At 40.5% G+C, this 15,550-nt stretch overlaps 1 protein-coding gene across 1 annotated transcript in view; it reads left to right on the top strand.

The window, feature by feature from the left end:
* Positions 1-15,550, top strand: part of clint1a (clathrin interactor 1a) — a 199,759-nt gene that overhangs the window by 170,981 nt on the left and 13,228 nt on the right. Inside the window, exon 10 of the mRNA XM_059989986.1 lies at positions 7,359-7,624. Coding sequence (XP_059845969.1) covers positions 7,359-7,624 — 266 coding nt within the window. The remainder of the gene's footprint in view (positions 1-7,358; positions 7,625-15,550) is intronic.

Genomic DNA, 15,550 nt, shown 5'->3' on the forward strand with positions numbered 1-15,550 from the left:
CATGAGGACCCTGGTTAAGAAGAAGGAGGTGCGTAGCATACTTGAGGATCATAAGAAATGCAAGACTACACTTAAGAGGATCAGGGTGATAATTGATAAATTGGATCAGCAGATTTGCAGATGGCACCAAGACTGGGGGTGTATTGGACAGTGAGAAAGTCTATCAAAGCTTGCAGCAAGATCTGGACCATCTGAAAAAAATAAGATGAAAAATGGCAGATGAAATTTAACATAGACGTGTTAGGTTGTGCACTTTGGAAGTAAATCACTAAGGAATATGGTAGAACAAAGGAGTCTGGGAATACAGATTCTTAATTCCTTGAAAGTGGCATCACCGGTAGTAGGATTGTAAAGAAACCTTTTGGCAGATTTGCCTGCATAAATTAAAAGTACAGGACTCTGAGATTTATGTTGAAGTTGTATAAAACATTAAGACCTAATTTGGAGTATTGTATGCAGTTCTGGTCATTTCATCATTCCATTATTCAGAGTGGTGCCTTCAGTAAACTTCAATGCATCTTAAAATGTCCCTTTATAACTCTCTTTCAATAATATTTAGACACCTATTCCATGCTCACCACCATTCCATTGAAGTGCCATCTAGTTTTCCACTACGACTACACTGATTGTTCTGAACAAAAGGAAATTGGTTCTTTTGATGAGGAAGATGCAGGTGTAGGTAGGTATCTTTCACCTACCTACAGGAAAGATATCAATAAGATTGAAAGAATGCAGGTGAAATGTACAAGGATTTTGCCGTAATTGAGGGCCTGAGTTACAGGGAAAGGTTGAATTGTTTTGGGCTATTATATATGCAAAATTATGAGAGGTATAGATCAGGTAAATGCCAGCAGACATTTTCCATTGATGTTGTGTGCCTGGAACTAGAGGTCATAGGTTAAAGGTGAATAATGAATTGCTTAAGGACAACATGAGGAGAAACTTCACTCAGAGCGTGTTGACAGCATGGAACAAGCTGTCAGCGGAAGTGATGAATAGGAGTTCTATTTCAACGTTTAAGAGAAATTTGGATAAGTGCATGAATGAGAAAGAAAAGGAGAGATACGGCCAGGTGCAGGTCAACGGGACAAGATTGAATAATAGTTTGGCATGTAGATGGGCCAAAGTGCCTGTTTCTATGCTGTAGTGTTCTTTGACTCTGACATCATTACTATTATATTTTCCTTTGATAGCAAATCCATGTGCAGGTAACAAGGTGAGATCCAAGAGGGATTTCAAAATTGTTTGGAATGGTGTGTTTGCAGATGGACGGTAGCAAGAAAAATATTTGTGAACTCTTTTGCTGTTACCTTGTATTCTGCATTAATAACTCATAAAATGTGGTCTAATCTTCATCTAAGTCACAATAATAGACAAACATAATCTGCCCAAACTAATAACACACAAACTTTAAGCCATTTTATTTCCTTCATCGTGAGTCCTTTGGACAAGGCACCTTTCGGCTGGGATCAGCAGTAAAGTCACGTCTTCGAAGAAATGAGTTTTCAGGGAAGTCTCGCCTGACTGTATAAATCATTTGGACTTTTGGATTTACCTCTTTAAGAACTTTTAAGTACTTTTCATGTCTTTATTGAACACATTGTTTAATCATTCACAGTCCAGGCTGGAAAAAGTATGTGAATCCTTGTATTTAATAACTGGTAGAACCTCCTTAGCAGCAGTAGCCTCCACCAAACGTTTCCTGTAGAAACTAATGTTGCGACATTCGCAACACAGCATATTAAATTTAGTCTGGTTTTATAAACAAACAAACATTTATTAAACCCTGCTCAACAAAAGTGAAAAGTAAACAAACGACTAACTTAACCAGAAGTTAACTGCTATACGGCAATTCAACAAACAGCCAAACTCTGGAATAGTTCTTAAAGAGGTATATGCGAACACAGTCTTAAAGTGGTAAATCCAAAAGTCCAAGTGATTTATGTAGTCAGTAAAGAGGGACTTCCCTGAAAACTGATTTCTTCGAAGACGTGACGTTACTGATCACAGCTGAAAGGTGCCTTGTCCAAAGGATTCACAATGAAGGAAATAAAATGGCTTAAAGGAACTGACCTTTCTGCTGGAGGGTGAACACTGCACAAACCTTCCTGATCTTGCAGGGGTTATCTCAGATACAGGTTACTATTCCTGAACGAAGATTCAATAAGGTCAATCCTTTACAAAATCGCCGAACAACACCAACTTTACTCAGTCATTTGGGTTCCCGTACTTTGGTAAGGTCTTCACTTTCCAATACTAGACTGTAGAGGTAAAACAAGGTGTACAAACAAAAATTGGTAACGATTGATGAAACTGCTGGCACAACAGTTTGCACCTTACAATAGGAAGTAAAAACTCCACTTTAAAACGAAACTGCGTCATGGGACGAATACACAGCAAAACTAACTAATGAACTACCCGCGTGACAACAGGGGCTTCCCCTTATATACCTGTTGGAACATGCCATCATGTGACCTCACACCAGTGGGAAAATTACATCACCCCACCATCACAAGACAATTACATCATGCTCATAAGCTACTCAATTACATCATCCCACTCACAAGACCATTACATCATCCCACTGTCCCATGTTCAAACTGTGGGTATGTAACACTGATCATACAAAACTGTTTCCATTCATCAATGACTCTGGGATACGTTGCATAAACAGCATTCTTCAGGTCATGCCACAGCATCACAATTCGGTTAAAGACTGGACTCTGGTAACTTGGCCATTCCAAAACATGAATTTTCTTCTTTTTAAGCCTTTCTTTTCTTGATAAACTCTTGTGTTTCAAATAATTGTTTTGCATCATCCAACTTGTATTAAGCGTCAGGTGTCGGATCACTCCCCTGACATTCTCCTGTAAGATGTCTTTCTTGATGCAATTTTGAATTCATTGTTCCTTCAACAATTGCAAACTGTCTAGGTCCTGAAGCAGCAAAGCAGCCCCAAAGCAGCTGCTTCCATTATGCTTCACAGCTGGGATAAGGTTTTGTTGTTGGTGTTCAGTGCCCTTTTTCTTTCAGACATAATGGTGTGCATTTCTGCCAAGAAGTTCAACATCTGTCTGATCTGTCAATGGAACCTTGTCCCAGAAGCGGTGTGGAACATCCAGGTGAACTTATGCAAACTTGAGACGTGCAGCAATTATTTTTTTTTGGAGAACAGTATTTTCCTCCATGGTGTCCTTCCATGAACGGCATTCTTGTACAGTGTTTTTCTTATAGTGGACACACAAACAGATCCTTTAGCAAGTTCTAGAGATTTCTGCAGGTCTTTTGCTATTAGCCCTGGGTTCTTATACATCTCATTCAACATTGCAAGTTGTGCTTTTGGTGTGATTTTTGCAGAAAGCCCACACCTATGGACAGTACCAACAGTACTGAATTTCCTCCATTTGCTGACAATTTCTCTTACTGAGCACTGATGAGCACTCAGGTCTTTAGAACTGCTTTTGTAGCCTTTTCCAACTTGATGCATCTCCACAATTATTCTTCTAACGTCCTATGAAAGTTGCATTGATCGAGACATAGTGTACATAAACAGGTCTTTCTTGAGAAGAGCAGGCTTTGTCAGTAACCTGACTTTGTGTCTTTTTTTATAGGGCAGGGCACCTCTGCAATTCATACCTCTGATCTCATCTCACTGATTGGATCATCTGACTCCAGATAACTTTTGTAGAAGGCATGACCCCAGTGGTTCATACACAATTTTGAACCTAGACTATCATTGTTTAAATGGTGTACTCAATATTGGTGGGAAGAAATACAGTTGTCTGTGTATTGTTAGTTTAGGCAGTTTCTGTTTGTCTATTTTTGTGACTTAGATGAAGGTGATACCACATTTTATAATTAATGCAGAAAACCAAGTAATTGTAAAGTTACTGATGGAGCCTGCTCTTCTCAAGAGCAACCTGTTTATGTGCACCATGCCTCGATCAAAGCAACTTTCCAAAGCATGAAGCTGGAAAAGGCTACAAAAGCATTTCTAAAGAACTGAGTGTTAGTCAATCCACAGTAAGAGAAATTTACCTACAAATGGAGGAAATTCAGTAGCTACTCTCCCTAGGAGCAGGCATCCTGCAAAGATGACACCAAAAGCACAATGTGCAATACTGAAGGAGGTGAAACAGAACCCAAGGGTAACAGCGAAGGACTTGAAGAAACTTATTCTTGAACTTGCTGATATGTCTGTGTATTTGTCCTCTATAAGAAAGGCAACGAGAATGGTATTCATGGAGGACACTGAAGAAAACCACTGCTCTCCGAAAATAATATTGCTGCACATCTCAAGTTTACAAAAGGTCACCTGGATGTTCCACAATTCTTCTGGGACAACATTCTGTGGACAGATGAGACAAAAGTTGAACAACTTGGCAGAAATGCACACTGCTATGTTTGGAGGAAAAAGGATACTGCACACCAACACCAAAACCTCATCCCGACTGTGAAGCCTGATGGAAGGAGCATCATAGTTTGGAGGTGCTTTGCTGCCTTGGGGACTGGACAGCTTGCAATCATTGAGGAAATAATGAATTCAAAATTGTATCAAGACATTTTACAGGAGATTGTCAAGGTAGCAATCCATCACCTTAAGCTTAATAGAAGTTGGATGATGCAACAAGACGATGATCAGAAACGCAAGAGTAAATCAACAACAGACTTTTTTTTTTGAAAGAAAAATGATGATGATTCCTGTTTTGGAATGGCCAAGTCAGAGTCCACATCTTAATCCAATTGAGATGCTGTGGCATAACCTGAAGAGGGCAGTTCATACAAGGTATCCTAGAAACATTGATGAACTGAAGCAGTTTTGTATAGAGGAATGATCTAAAATTCCTCCTCACTATTGTGCAAGTTTGATCAGCAGCTACAGGAAATGTTTGGTGAAGGTTACTGCTGCTAATGGAGGTTCTACCAGTTATTATATAGAAGGGTTCACATACTTTTCCCAGCCTGAACAGTGAATGATTGAACAATACGTTCAATATGACATGAAAGGTACAATTGCTTGCATGTTATTAGTTTAGGCAGATTGTGCTTGTGTATTATTGTGACCTAGGTGAAGATCAAAGCACATTTTTTGAGTAATTAATGCAGAAAACCACATAATTCCAAAGGGTCCATAAACTCTTGCAACTCTATATTCCAAAATCTGAAACACTTCCATCTCCAAGTATTCGGATAAGAGGTACTCAGCCTGTAATGAAATGCGGAAAAGCTTTGCCATGGGGTACACTGAATAGAGGCAGTTGGATGTTTTATGCAAAAGTATTTAAAGCAAAGGAATATCTAGGGATATGGGAGACTGCTGTTGGAAAAGGTTGCTATATGCTGGGAGCTGAAAATTCCCCATACCATAACTGTGTCTTTAGTACAGGCCTAAACCGCAACAAAAAATCACTGATTCACAGTAGTACGTACCATGATATTTTCCTGACAAGAATGTTGTGCAAAATTTGAAGCTTTCTGATTTAAAATATGAAACTACTTGAAACACTTGAATTTTTGTTTATGTTTACTTCCAAAGGGGCTTATAGGAATGTAATAGTTAGGGGTCATTTGATTTCATCCTTTCTCCCCTTCACTCACTCTGCACCCACGCAACTCCATGTAAAATACATCTCCAGTGGTTATACAGAAACATACTGAAAAGATCCTACACATGATACTTCGGCCTCACCAAATCAAGCTCCAACAGCAATCAAGCAACTTTGGGTGTTACAATTGACCCAGATGTGTTTTTTTTATTGTGGAGAGTAAAGCAAATTATCTGTTAACTTCTCTTGTTGGAGGTTTTTCGAATTTTATGTGCTGGAGATACTTGGTGGAAACTAATTCAGATTGTCCTAGTGTATGTACCTGATACTTCACATAGGAGCATTGCTGGAAAGGGCAGTATTTAACCTGGGCAATTATTTTGAGGAGTGAGAACATTTGGTCTTTAATTCCATCTGAAATATACTGTCGGAAAATGATGGTTAGCAGATGCTGTTTTTATTCGTGATTAATTTACTCGTTTTGCACTCAGATTTTGTTAAATGGGTCGATGACTCGGGTTAGCTGTTCCTGCAATTGTTAAAATTAATAGCAATGCAACCTGTAATTACTTGGAAATAAACGCTCCGGATTTGAAGCAAAGTGATTCTGACAAATACTGGCAAAAATGATTTTTGCTTTACTTAGTTATGGAATCCTGTGAGTTGGTAGTTTGCAGTTAGGGCAGCTTTACTGACAGAACAGTTCAGTCCAAATTTTGTTTAAGATCCTTCAATAGAGATTTATGGAAATTATCCACTCAAACCAGCTTGTTTTTGTTACTGTAATACTGATTCCGAGTATATTTGAATTCACTCACAATCTCCTCACTTCCATCTCCCTCCGCTTATGTTTTACAGTTACTGTTTTGCTCCTCACTTTCCACCAGAAATAAGGATTAATAATCTGTACATGGCTGTGTGTATGAGTGAGAAATGTTTACATACCTGGAGAGTTTCTTGCAGTTTAAAATTAGTACCTTGAGAATAATGCTTATATGATTAAGCAGGGTTTCAATTTAACATGCCATTTGGCAAATGGAATTTAAAGTTGCATTCATTCCCTGTCACAGCCTATTCCAAAGAGGAGTCATCCATTGTTCTGAAAGTATAACTATTCAGTTGTAATATAAAATGGAAAAAAATACAAATGGAAACTAATCGTTCATTATGTGCCACTTTGAGTGATGTAGGCAATGGTGGTCTTTTCATGACAGTGATTGTTCTTGACTATCTTTTCTACAGGAGTGGTTTGCAGTTGCCATCTTCTGGACAGTGTCTTTACAGGACAGGTGACCCCAGCCATTATCAATACCCTTCAGATTGTCTGGTGTCAGTGGTCACATAACCAGAGTTTGTGATATGCACCAGCTGCTCAAACAACCATCCATCAATCACTTGCTCCCCTAGCTTCACGTAATCTTGATTGCGGAGCAAAGCAGGTGATAGACCTTGCTCAAGGATGATCTGCAGGCTCGTGGAGGGAAGGAGCATCTTACACATCCTTTGATAGAAACTTGTCTCCATCTCACTACCTGCAAGAAACTAATACACCTAAAATTTTAAAACAGTTTTCCCATTTATTGGCTCTATTAAGAAGGGAAAAATTCAACTTCACAAAAATATTTAAATCAGGGTGTGAAAAATTAATCTATAGCTTTGACACAGTACTGTGCTACCTTGATATAAGCAAATAAACTGCAGGAGCATATAGTCTGGAAGAGATATTATCTGGAGATGTGAGCATGTCAAGTCTGTATTGACTCTAGTTTTTTGATCTGCTAAGCTTGCTCAATATTACCCTTTTTGTTGTAGGCACTTCAGCTAGTAGCAGTGCTGATTTTGGTGAATGGAGTGCCTTCAACCAAGCCCAGTCCGGTCAGGCCAATATGTCAAGTGGGGACCTTTACAATAATATGCAGCATGCTGTTGTCCAACCTCCTGCAGCTACTATGGAGCTGTTTGATCTGAATATTGGTATGCAGTCAACCATGACCTCATCCCAGAGCTTGAACTTTGCTATGTCAGCTAACAACACCTTACCTAACACTGGAACCAGTATGCCCATGTCCAGGTCCCAGGTGAGTACAAGCTTGTGATCAGTTGTTACAGTCATGTAGGTTGGAATTCGCCTGGCTGGTCCAACTCCTTATGAATAAATATAAAAGGTCATGTCCAGAAGTGCTTATTGCTAGTTCTGAAGTGCTAGTAATGGCAGCCATATTATTGTTAAGAGTTGTTAACAGAGGCAAAAAATGTAGGGATCTCAAAGACTATTAGACATAGGAGCAGAATTATGCTATTTGGCCCATCTAATATACTCTGCCATTACATCATGGCAAATCCATTTCCCTCTTAAACCCATTCTCCTATATTCTCCCCATAACCTTTCTTGCCTTGACTAATCAAGAGCCTGTCAACCTCTGCCATAAATGGCGTCTACAGCCATATTACATGTTTCAATGAATTCCACAGATTCACCATCCTCTGGTTAAACAAATTCCTTATCATCTCCATTCTAAATAGACACCTCTCTCTTTTAAGGCTGTGTCTTCTAGTTCTAGATTCTCTCACCATAGGAAACATTCTCTCCACATCTACTCTATATAGACCTTTCAACATTTGATAATTTTCAATGAGACTCCCAGACTCCCCCCCCCCCCCATCCCATCATTGTTCTAGATTTCATCAAGTAAAGACTAAGAGCCATCAATTGCCCCTTATCCAAGAAGCCTTTCATTCCCAGAATAATTCTCATGAACCTCCTCTGAACTCTGTCAAATATCAGCACATCCTTTCTTCAACAAGGGGCCCAAAACTGCTCTAAATACTGCAAGTGAGGCCTCATCAGTGCCTTATAATGCTTCAGCTTGTTTTTATATTCATGTCCTCTGGAAATGAATGCTAACAGTGCAGTTGGCTTCCTCACCATTGACTCAACCTACAAACTAACCTGGAGTGGATCCTGCACAAGGATTCCCAAGCCCTTTGTACTTTAGATTTTTGAATGTTTTCTCCATTTAAAAAATAGTTTATAGTTTTATTCCTTCTACTAAAGTGCATGATCATACACTTCCCGACACTGTATTCCATTTACCACTCCTTTGCCCATTCTCATAATCTGTCCAAGTCCTTCTGCAGCCTCCCTGATTCTGATTTCTTCCTCTCCACCTATGTCCGCACATAACGTAAAAAGAAATGGTCTCAACACCAGCCCCTACCAGAAAAGGCTCCCTTTATTCCCACCTCTGAGCTCTTATCTTATTAAGCAGCCTCATGCAGGACTTTGTCTTCTGAAAATCCAAATATACAGCATCCACTGATTTTCCTATGTTTATGCTGCTTATTTCCACAAAGGATTCTAACAGGTTTGTCAGGCAAGAGCTTCCCTTAAGGAAGCCATGCTGATCTTTACCATAGGTCTCCAAGTACTCTGAAATCACATACTTAACAATTGCCACCAAGATCTTCCCAACCTCTGAAGTCAGGCTAACTGGCCTGTAATTTCCGTTCTCCTCCATTTTTGAAGAGTGGAGTGGCTTTGCAATCTTCAAGTCATCTGGAACCATTCCAAAATTCTTTAAAGATCATTACTAATGCCTTCACAATTTCTTCAGCTACCTCTTTCAGAAACCTGAGGTGTAGTCCATTTGGTCCAGGTGACTTAAGTACCTTCTGACCTTTTAGTTTCCAAGCACCTTCTCCCTAGAAATAACAACTGAACTCATTTCTACCACCGACACTCTCAAGCTTCAGAATCAGATTTAATGTCACTAGGGTATGTTGTGAAATTTGTTAACTTTATGGCAGCAGTACAATGAAATAGATATAGAGGAAAAAACTGAAATACATTAAGAATATGTCTATTAAATAGTTAAGTTAGTGCAAAATAACAAAGTAGTGAGGTAATGTTCATAGGTTCAATGTCCATTTAGAAGTCAGATGACAGAGGTAAAGAAGCTGTTCCTGAATTGCTGAGAGTGTGCCTTCAGACTTCTGTCCTCCTTCCCGACAGTAATGGTGTGAAAAGAGCATGTTCTGGGTGATGGAGGTCCTTAACGATGGACGTCACCTTCCTAAGGCACCGCTCCTTGAAGTTATCTTGGATACTATAGAGGCTGGTACCATGTTAGAACTGACTAATTTTACAATTTTCCACAACTTACTTCGATTTTGTGCAGTGCCCCCCACCAGACAGTGATATAGCCAGGCAGAATACTTTCCATGGTACATTTGTTGAAGTTTTCAAGTGTTTTAGTTAAAAAACTGAATCTCTTCAAACTCCTTTTGAAATATAGTCGCTGTCTTGCCTTCTTTATAGCTGCACCAATATGTTGCGTCCAAGTTAGGTCCTCAGATATATTCACACCCAGGAACTTGAAATTGCTCACTCTCCACTTCCGATCCTTCTATGAGGATTGGTTTGTGTTCCCTTGTCTTACCCTTGATGTCCACAGTCAGCTCTCATCTTACTGATGTTGAGCGCAAAGTTGTTGCTGTGATACCACTCAAATAACTGGTATATATCGCTCCTGTATGCCCTTCCGTTACCATCTGACATTCTGCCAACAATGTTTCTATCATCAACAAAACTATAGGTGCTGGCATACTGCTTGTGTCTTCCAGAGTAAAGACTGATTGCTCAGTTCATCTGCTATTTATTTGCTCCCCCCCGCCATTATTGTGCGATTCGAGTAGCAACAGTACTCGCAATGGATACGATTAAATATTCCTGTTTCAGCCTGATACAGCTAAATAGCACAACTGCATCTAAGTCAGAACAGTCAACAAAGGTGTCTTAATGTGCTTAAATGAATTATCACTGCTTAAAACTGAGGGAAACAACACTGATTGTGGTCGGAAGCGCCCATGGTGGACACCTCAGAGGAAGTGCGAGTGTAGAGCAGGGTTACGAGTGTGTTTGTGGAAATGTTAATTTAAACTCCCTATACTGACTATCTTGTTGGCGAACGTGCAGTCTCTGGTGAATAAAATTGATGAACTCAGTGCTGAATCAGGATGACATTAGGACCGCGTGTGTCCTTTGTTTCATGGAATCCTGGTGAACCCCTTCTTTATTGGATGCAGTGATACAGATCAACGGTTTTACTAGACACCGTCAGGATAGATCTACTGACTCTCTTAAAAGCAGAGGTGGAGGAGTATGCCTCATGATCAACTCATCTTGGTGCAAAAATATATCAGTGCTGTCCCAGTTCTGCTTACCAGACCTGGAATATCTAGCTGTAAAGTGCCGTCCTTTTTAACTTCCACGGAAGTTCTCTGGGGTAAATTTGGTAGCAGTTTACATTCTGCCTCAGGCAAATGCCAATCAGGCTAGATGATCTGAGCAATAGGATCAATGTGCACGAATCAGAGCACCCTAGCGCCTTCACCATAGTTTTGGGAGATTTTAAGCAGGCCAGTCTGAAAAAAATCACTAAGCAACTACCATCAACAGATCACTTACAATACCAGAGGAAACGACACACTGGACCATTGTCAAGAATGCCTACTGTGCTATTCCACGCCCTCACTTCGTGAAGTCTGATCACTTAGCTGTGCGCCCTGAGTATAGGCAAAAACTGAAGACTGCAGCACCAGCAGTGAGGACCAGGAAGGTATGGACAAGGGAAGTGCCTACAGGACTGCTTTGAATCTGGACTGTATTCAGGGATTCGTCTTCAAACCTGGATGTGCTGCAGTTTTGACCAACTTCATTAAAACCTGTGTGGATGTGTGTGTGCCCACAAAGACTTACTGTACCTTCCCAAACCAAAAGCCATGGATGAACATTGTCTGCTGAAGGCTAGGTCTTCGGCATTCAAGTTTGGTGACCCAGGCCTGTACCAAAAAACCAGGTATGATTTGTGGAGGACTATTTCAAGGGCAAAGAAACAATTTTGAATGAGGTTGGAGGTGACAACGGATGCACGGCAACTCTGGCAGGGTCTGCAAGACATTACTTCCTACAAAGCAAAACCCAATAGCATGAATGCCAGCGATGCTTCACTACCAGATGAACTCAGTCCCTTCTATGCACGCTGTGAAGTTTCCTGCTGCATCTGATGACACTGTGATCTTTATCTCAGAAGCCGATGTTAGGCTGTCTTTAAAGAGAGTGAACCCTTGCGAGGCGGAAAGACCCGATAAGAGTATCTGGTAATGCTCTGAAAACCTGTGCCAACCATATAGCGGGAGTATTCAATGACATTTTCAACCTCTCACTGCTGTGGGCAGAAGTTCCCACTTGCTTCAAAAAGACAACAATTATACCAGTGCGTAAGAAGATTAATGTGAGCTGCCTTAATGACTATCACCCGATAGCACTCATATCGACAGTGATGAAATGTTGGTCATGGCTGGACTGAACTCCTGCCTCTGCAAGGAGTTCTCCCATTGCAATTTGCCTATCACCACAATAGGTCAACAGGAGACGCAATCTCAATGGCTCTCCACACAGCTGTAGACCACCTGGACAACACAAACACCTACATCAGGATGCAGTTCATCGACTACACCTCAGCATTTAATACCATCATTCCCACAATCCTGATTGAGAAGTTGCAGAACTTGGGCCTCTGTACCTCCCTCTTCAATTGGATCCTCGACTTCCTAACCGGAATCTGTGTGGATTGGTGATAACACAACCTCCTCGCTGACGATCAACACTGGCGCACCTCAGGGGTGTGCTTTGCCCATGCTCTACTCTCTATATTCACTTGACTGTGTGGCTAGGCGTAGCTCAAATACCATCTATAAATTTGCTGACGATACAACCATTATTGGCAGAATCTCAGGTGGTGACGAGAGGGCGTACTGGAGTGAGATATGTCAACTAGTTGAGTGCCAGGTTGTTGCTACGGCACCACTCCGTGTCAGTAAAATGAAAGAGCTGATTGTGAACTTCAGGAAGGTTAAGACAAAGGAACACATACCAATCCTCATAGAAGGATCAGAAGTGGAGAGAGTGAGCAGTTTCAAGTTCCTGGGTGTCAAGATTTCTGAGGATCTAACCTGGTCTCAACATACCAATGTAGTTATAAAGAAGGCAAGACAGCACCTATTCTTCATTAGGAGTTTAAAGAGATTGGCATGTCAACAAATACACTCAAAAACTTCTATAGTTGTACCGTGGTGAGCATTCTGACAGGCTGCATCAGTGTCTGGTATGGAGGGGCTATTGCACAGGACCAAAAGAAGCTGCAGAAGGTTATAAATCTAGTCAGCTCCATCTTCGGTACTAGCCTATAAAGTACCCAGGACATCTTCAAGGAGCAGTGTCTCAGAAAGGCAGCATCCATTATGAAGGACCTCCAGCACCCAGGTTCTCACTGTTACCATCAGGTAGGAGGTACAGAAGCCTGAAGGCACACACTCAGCGATTCAAGTACAGCCTCTTCCCCTCTGCCATCCGTTCCTAAATGGACATTGAATCTTTGGACACTACCTCACTTTGTTTTTAATATACAGTATTTCTGATTCTGCATGTTTTAAAAAATATATTCAGTATATGTATAATTGATTTACTTGTTTATTTTTTATTTTTTTTCTCTCTGCTAGGTTATGTATTGCATTGAACTGCTGCTGAAAAATTAACAAATTTCATGTTACATGCAGGCGATAATAAACCTGATTCTGATATTATCTCTCCAACATAATTTTCTAGCGGTATAATCCTGCCTCTCTTTTAGTCTTTATACTGTATATCTGAAAAAGCTTATGTTATCCTCTTTGATATTGTTGGCTAGCTTACCTTCATATTTCATTTCTTCCCCCCCCCCCCACAGCCTTATGTTGCTTTTAAAAGTTTCCCAATCCTCTAACCTTCCATTTATTTTTGCTCTATTATATGTTCTCTCTTTTGCTTCTATGTTGGCTTTGACTTCCCTTTTCAGCCACAGTTGTATCATCCTGCTTTTAGAATACTACTTTTTTGCAATGTATCTATGCTGCGCCTTCAGAATTGCTTTGGTACTATGGCCATTATTGCTCTGCAATTACCCTTCAATTTTGGTCAGCTCCTCTCACATGTCTCTGTAATTCCCTTTACACTGTAATAATGATACAACTGACTTGAGCTTCTCCCTCTCAAATTACAAGATGAAATCTAACATGTTATGATCACTGTCTCCTAGGGTTCCTTTACCTTAAAGTCCCTAATCAAATCCAGTTCATTACATAACACCTAATCCAGAATAGCTAATCCTTTAATGGGCTCAATCATAAGCTGCTTTAAAAAGCTATTTTACAAGCATTCTACAGAATCCCCCTCTTGGGATCCAGCATCAACCTGATTTTCCCAATCTACATACATTTTGAAATCACCCATAACTATTCTAATGTTACCCTTTTGACGTGCCTTTTCTATCTCCCAATGTAATTTGTGGACTACATCCTGCTTACTGTTCAGACATCTGTATACATCTCCTATAAAGGTCATTTTACCCTTGCAGTTCCTTAACTGTAACAACAAAGATTCTACATCTTCTGATCTTATGTCACCTTTTTCTAAGGATGTTATTTTTTTTAACCAACAGAGCCACACCAACCCCTCTGCCTACCTGCCTGTCTTATGGATGCAATGTGTATCCTTGGATGTTGAGCTCCCAACTATAATCTTCTTTAAGTATTTCAGCCATGACCCAATGATGCCCAACGTTATACCTGCCAATTTCTAAGTGCAATACAAAATTATCTACTTTATTCTGTATACTGCTTGCATACAAATATCCTACCTTCAGGCCTGTATCCATCACACTTCTTGATTTTGTCCCCCCTTTACACGGCAACTCATCTCTTCCTGACATTCTCACTTCATACTGCTTCTGCTTGTAAACCAACAGCCCTATACTATCACTCCAGTTCCTGCCCCCTCATTAAATTAGTTTATACTCTCCCCAAAAGCTCTAGCAGTAACACTGCCCACAAGGTTATTGACACCCCTTGGGTACAGTTTGCTGGGAAATCTTGCTTTTCAGCTTTCTACCTAGCTCCCTAAATTATTTCCTCAGGACCTCCCCACTTTTCTTATCTATGTAATTAGTGCCAATACATAGCAAGGCTTAATTTTCATTCTCCCTCTTTAGAATATTGTGGACCTGATCCGAGATGTCTCCGACCCTGGCATCTGGGGGGGCAACATACCATCCAGGTGTCTATAGCATCCACAGAATCTCATATTTACTTCCTTACCTATAGAATCCCCTATCACTATTGTAGTCCACATCGCTTCCCTTCTCTTAGGAGCCACAACACCAGAGACCTGGTTGCTGTGGCTTCCTTCCGATAGGTTGACCCCTCAACAGTATCCTAAACAGTACACATGTTATTGAGTGGAACAACCATAGGGGTACTTTGTACCAGCTGCCAATTTTCCTTTCCTCTCCTGTCAGTCACTCATTTTCTGCCTCTGCAACTTAGGGCTGACTACCTCCTTATAACTCCTATCTATCATCTCAATTTCCCATATAAGCCAAAGGTCATCGAGCTGCAGCTCCAGTTCCTTGACGTGTTCTCTGAGGAGATGCAGTTCAGTGCAGATGTGGTTATCCAGGAGGCTGGAGGTCTCCCAGAATTCCCACATCTTACACAAAGGATGCAGTGCAGCCCCAGAGCCAGCTCTGTGTACTAACAGACGATGAATGAAGAAGAAACTCACCAGATACTTATCTTACCTAAGCTTGATGAGCCAATGCCTTCCCACTTTAACACTGGACCACTCACAGAATGGCCACTTCACTTGTCCTTACCTTATTTTTATTTGCCCTTGCTGATGAATTGCAATTGCACTGCCAAAAAATGCCAAAATCCTGTGAAAGCTCCTTTTTATAAATTTCCCATGCCCTGACCTGCGTGAAGCCTTATGTGCCAATTCAACTATGACAGAACTGCCAAAATAAAGTATAACACCTAGATCAATCAGGAAATGTAGATATAGAAGACAGTTCAAGCCTTGGTTTTAGATGGTACCCTATTTTGAGATTCTACCTGAATGGTTAATTTTT

The sequence above is a fragment of the Hypanus sabinus genome, chromosome 15, assembly GCF_030144855.1.
Source record: "Hypanus sabinus isolate sHypSab1 chromosome 15, sHypSab1.hap1, whole genome shotgun sequence".
Classification (NCBI taxonomy): Eukaryota; Metazoa; Chordata; class Chondrichthyes; order Myliobatiformes; family Dasyatidae; genus Hypanus; species Hypanus sabinus.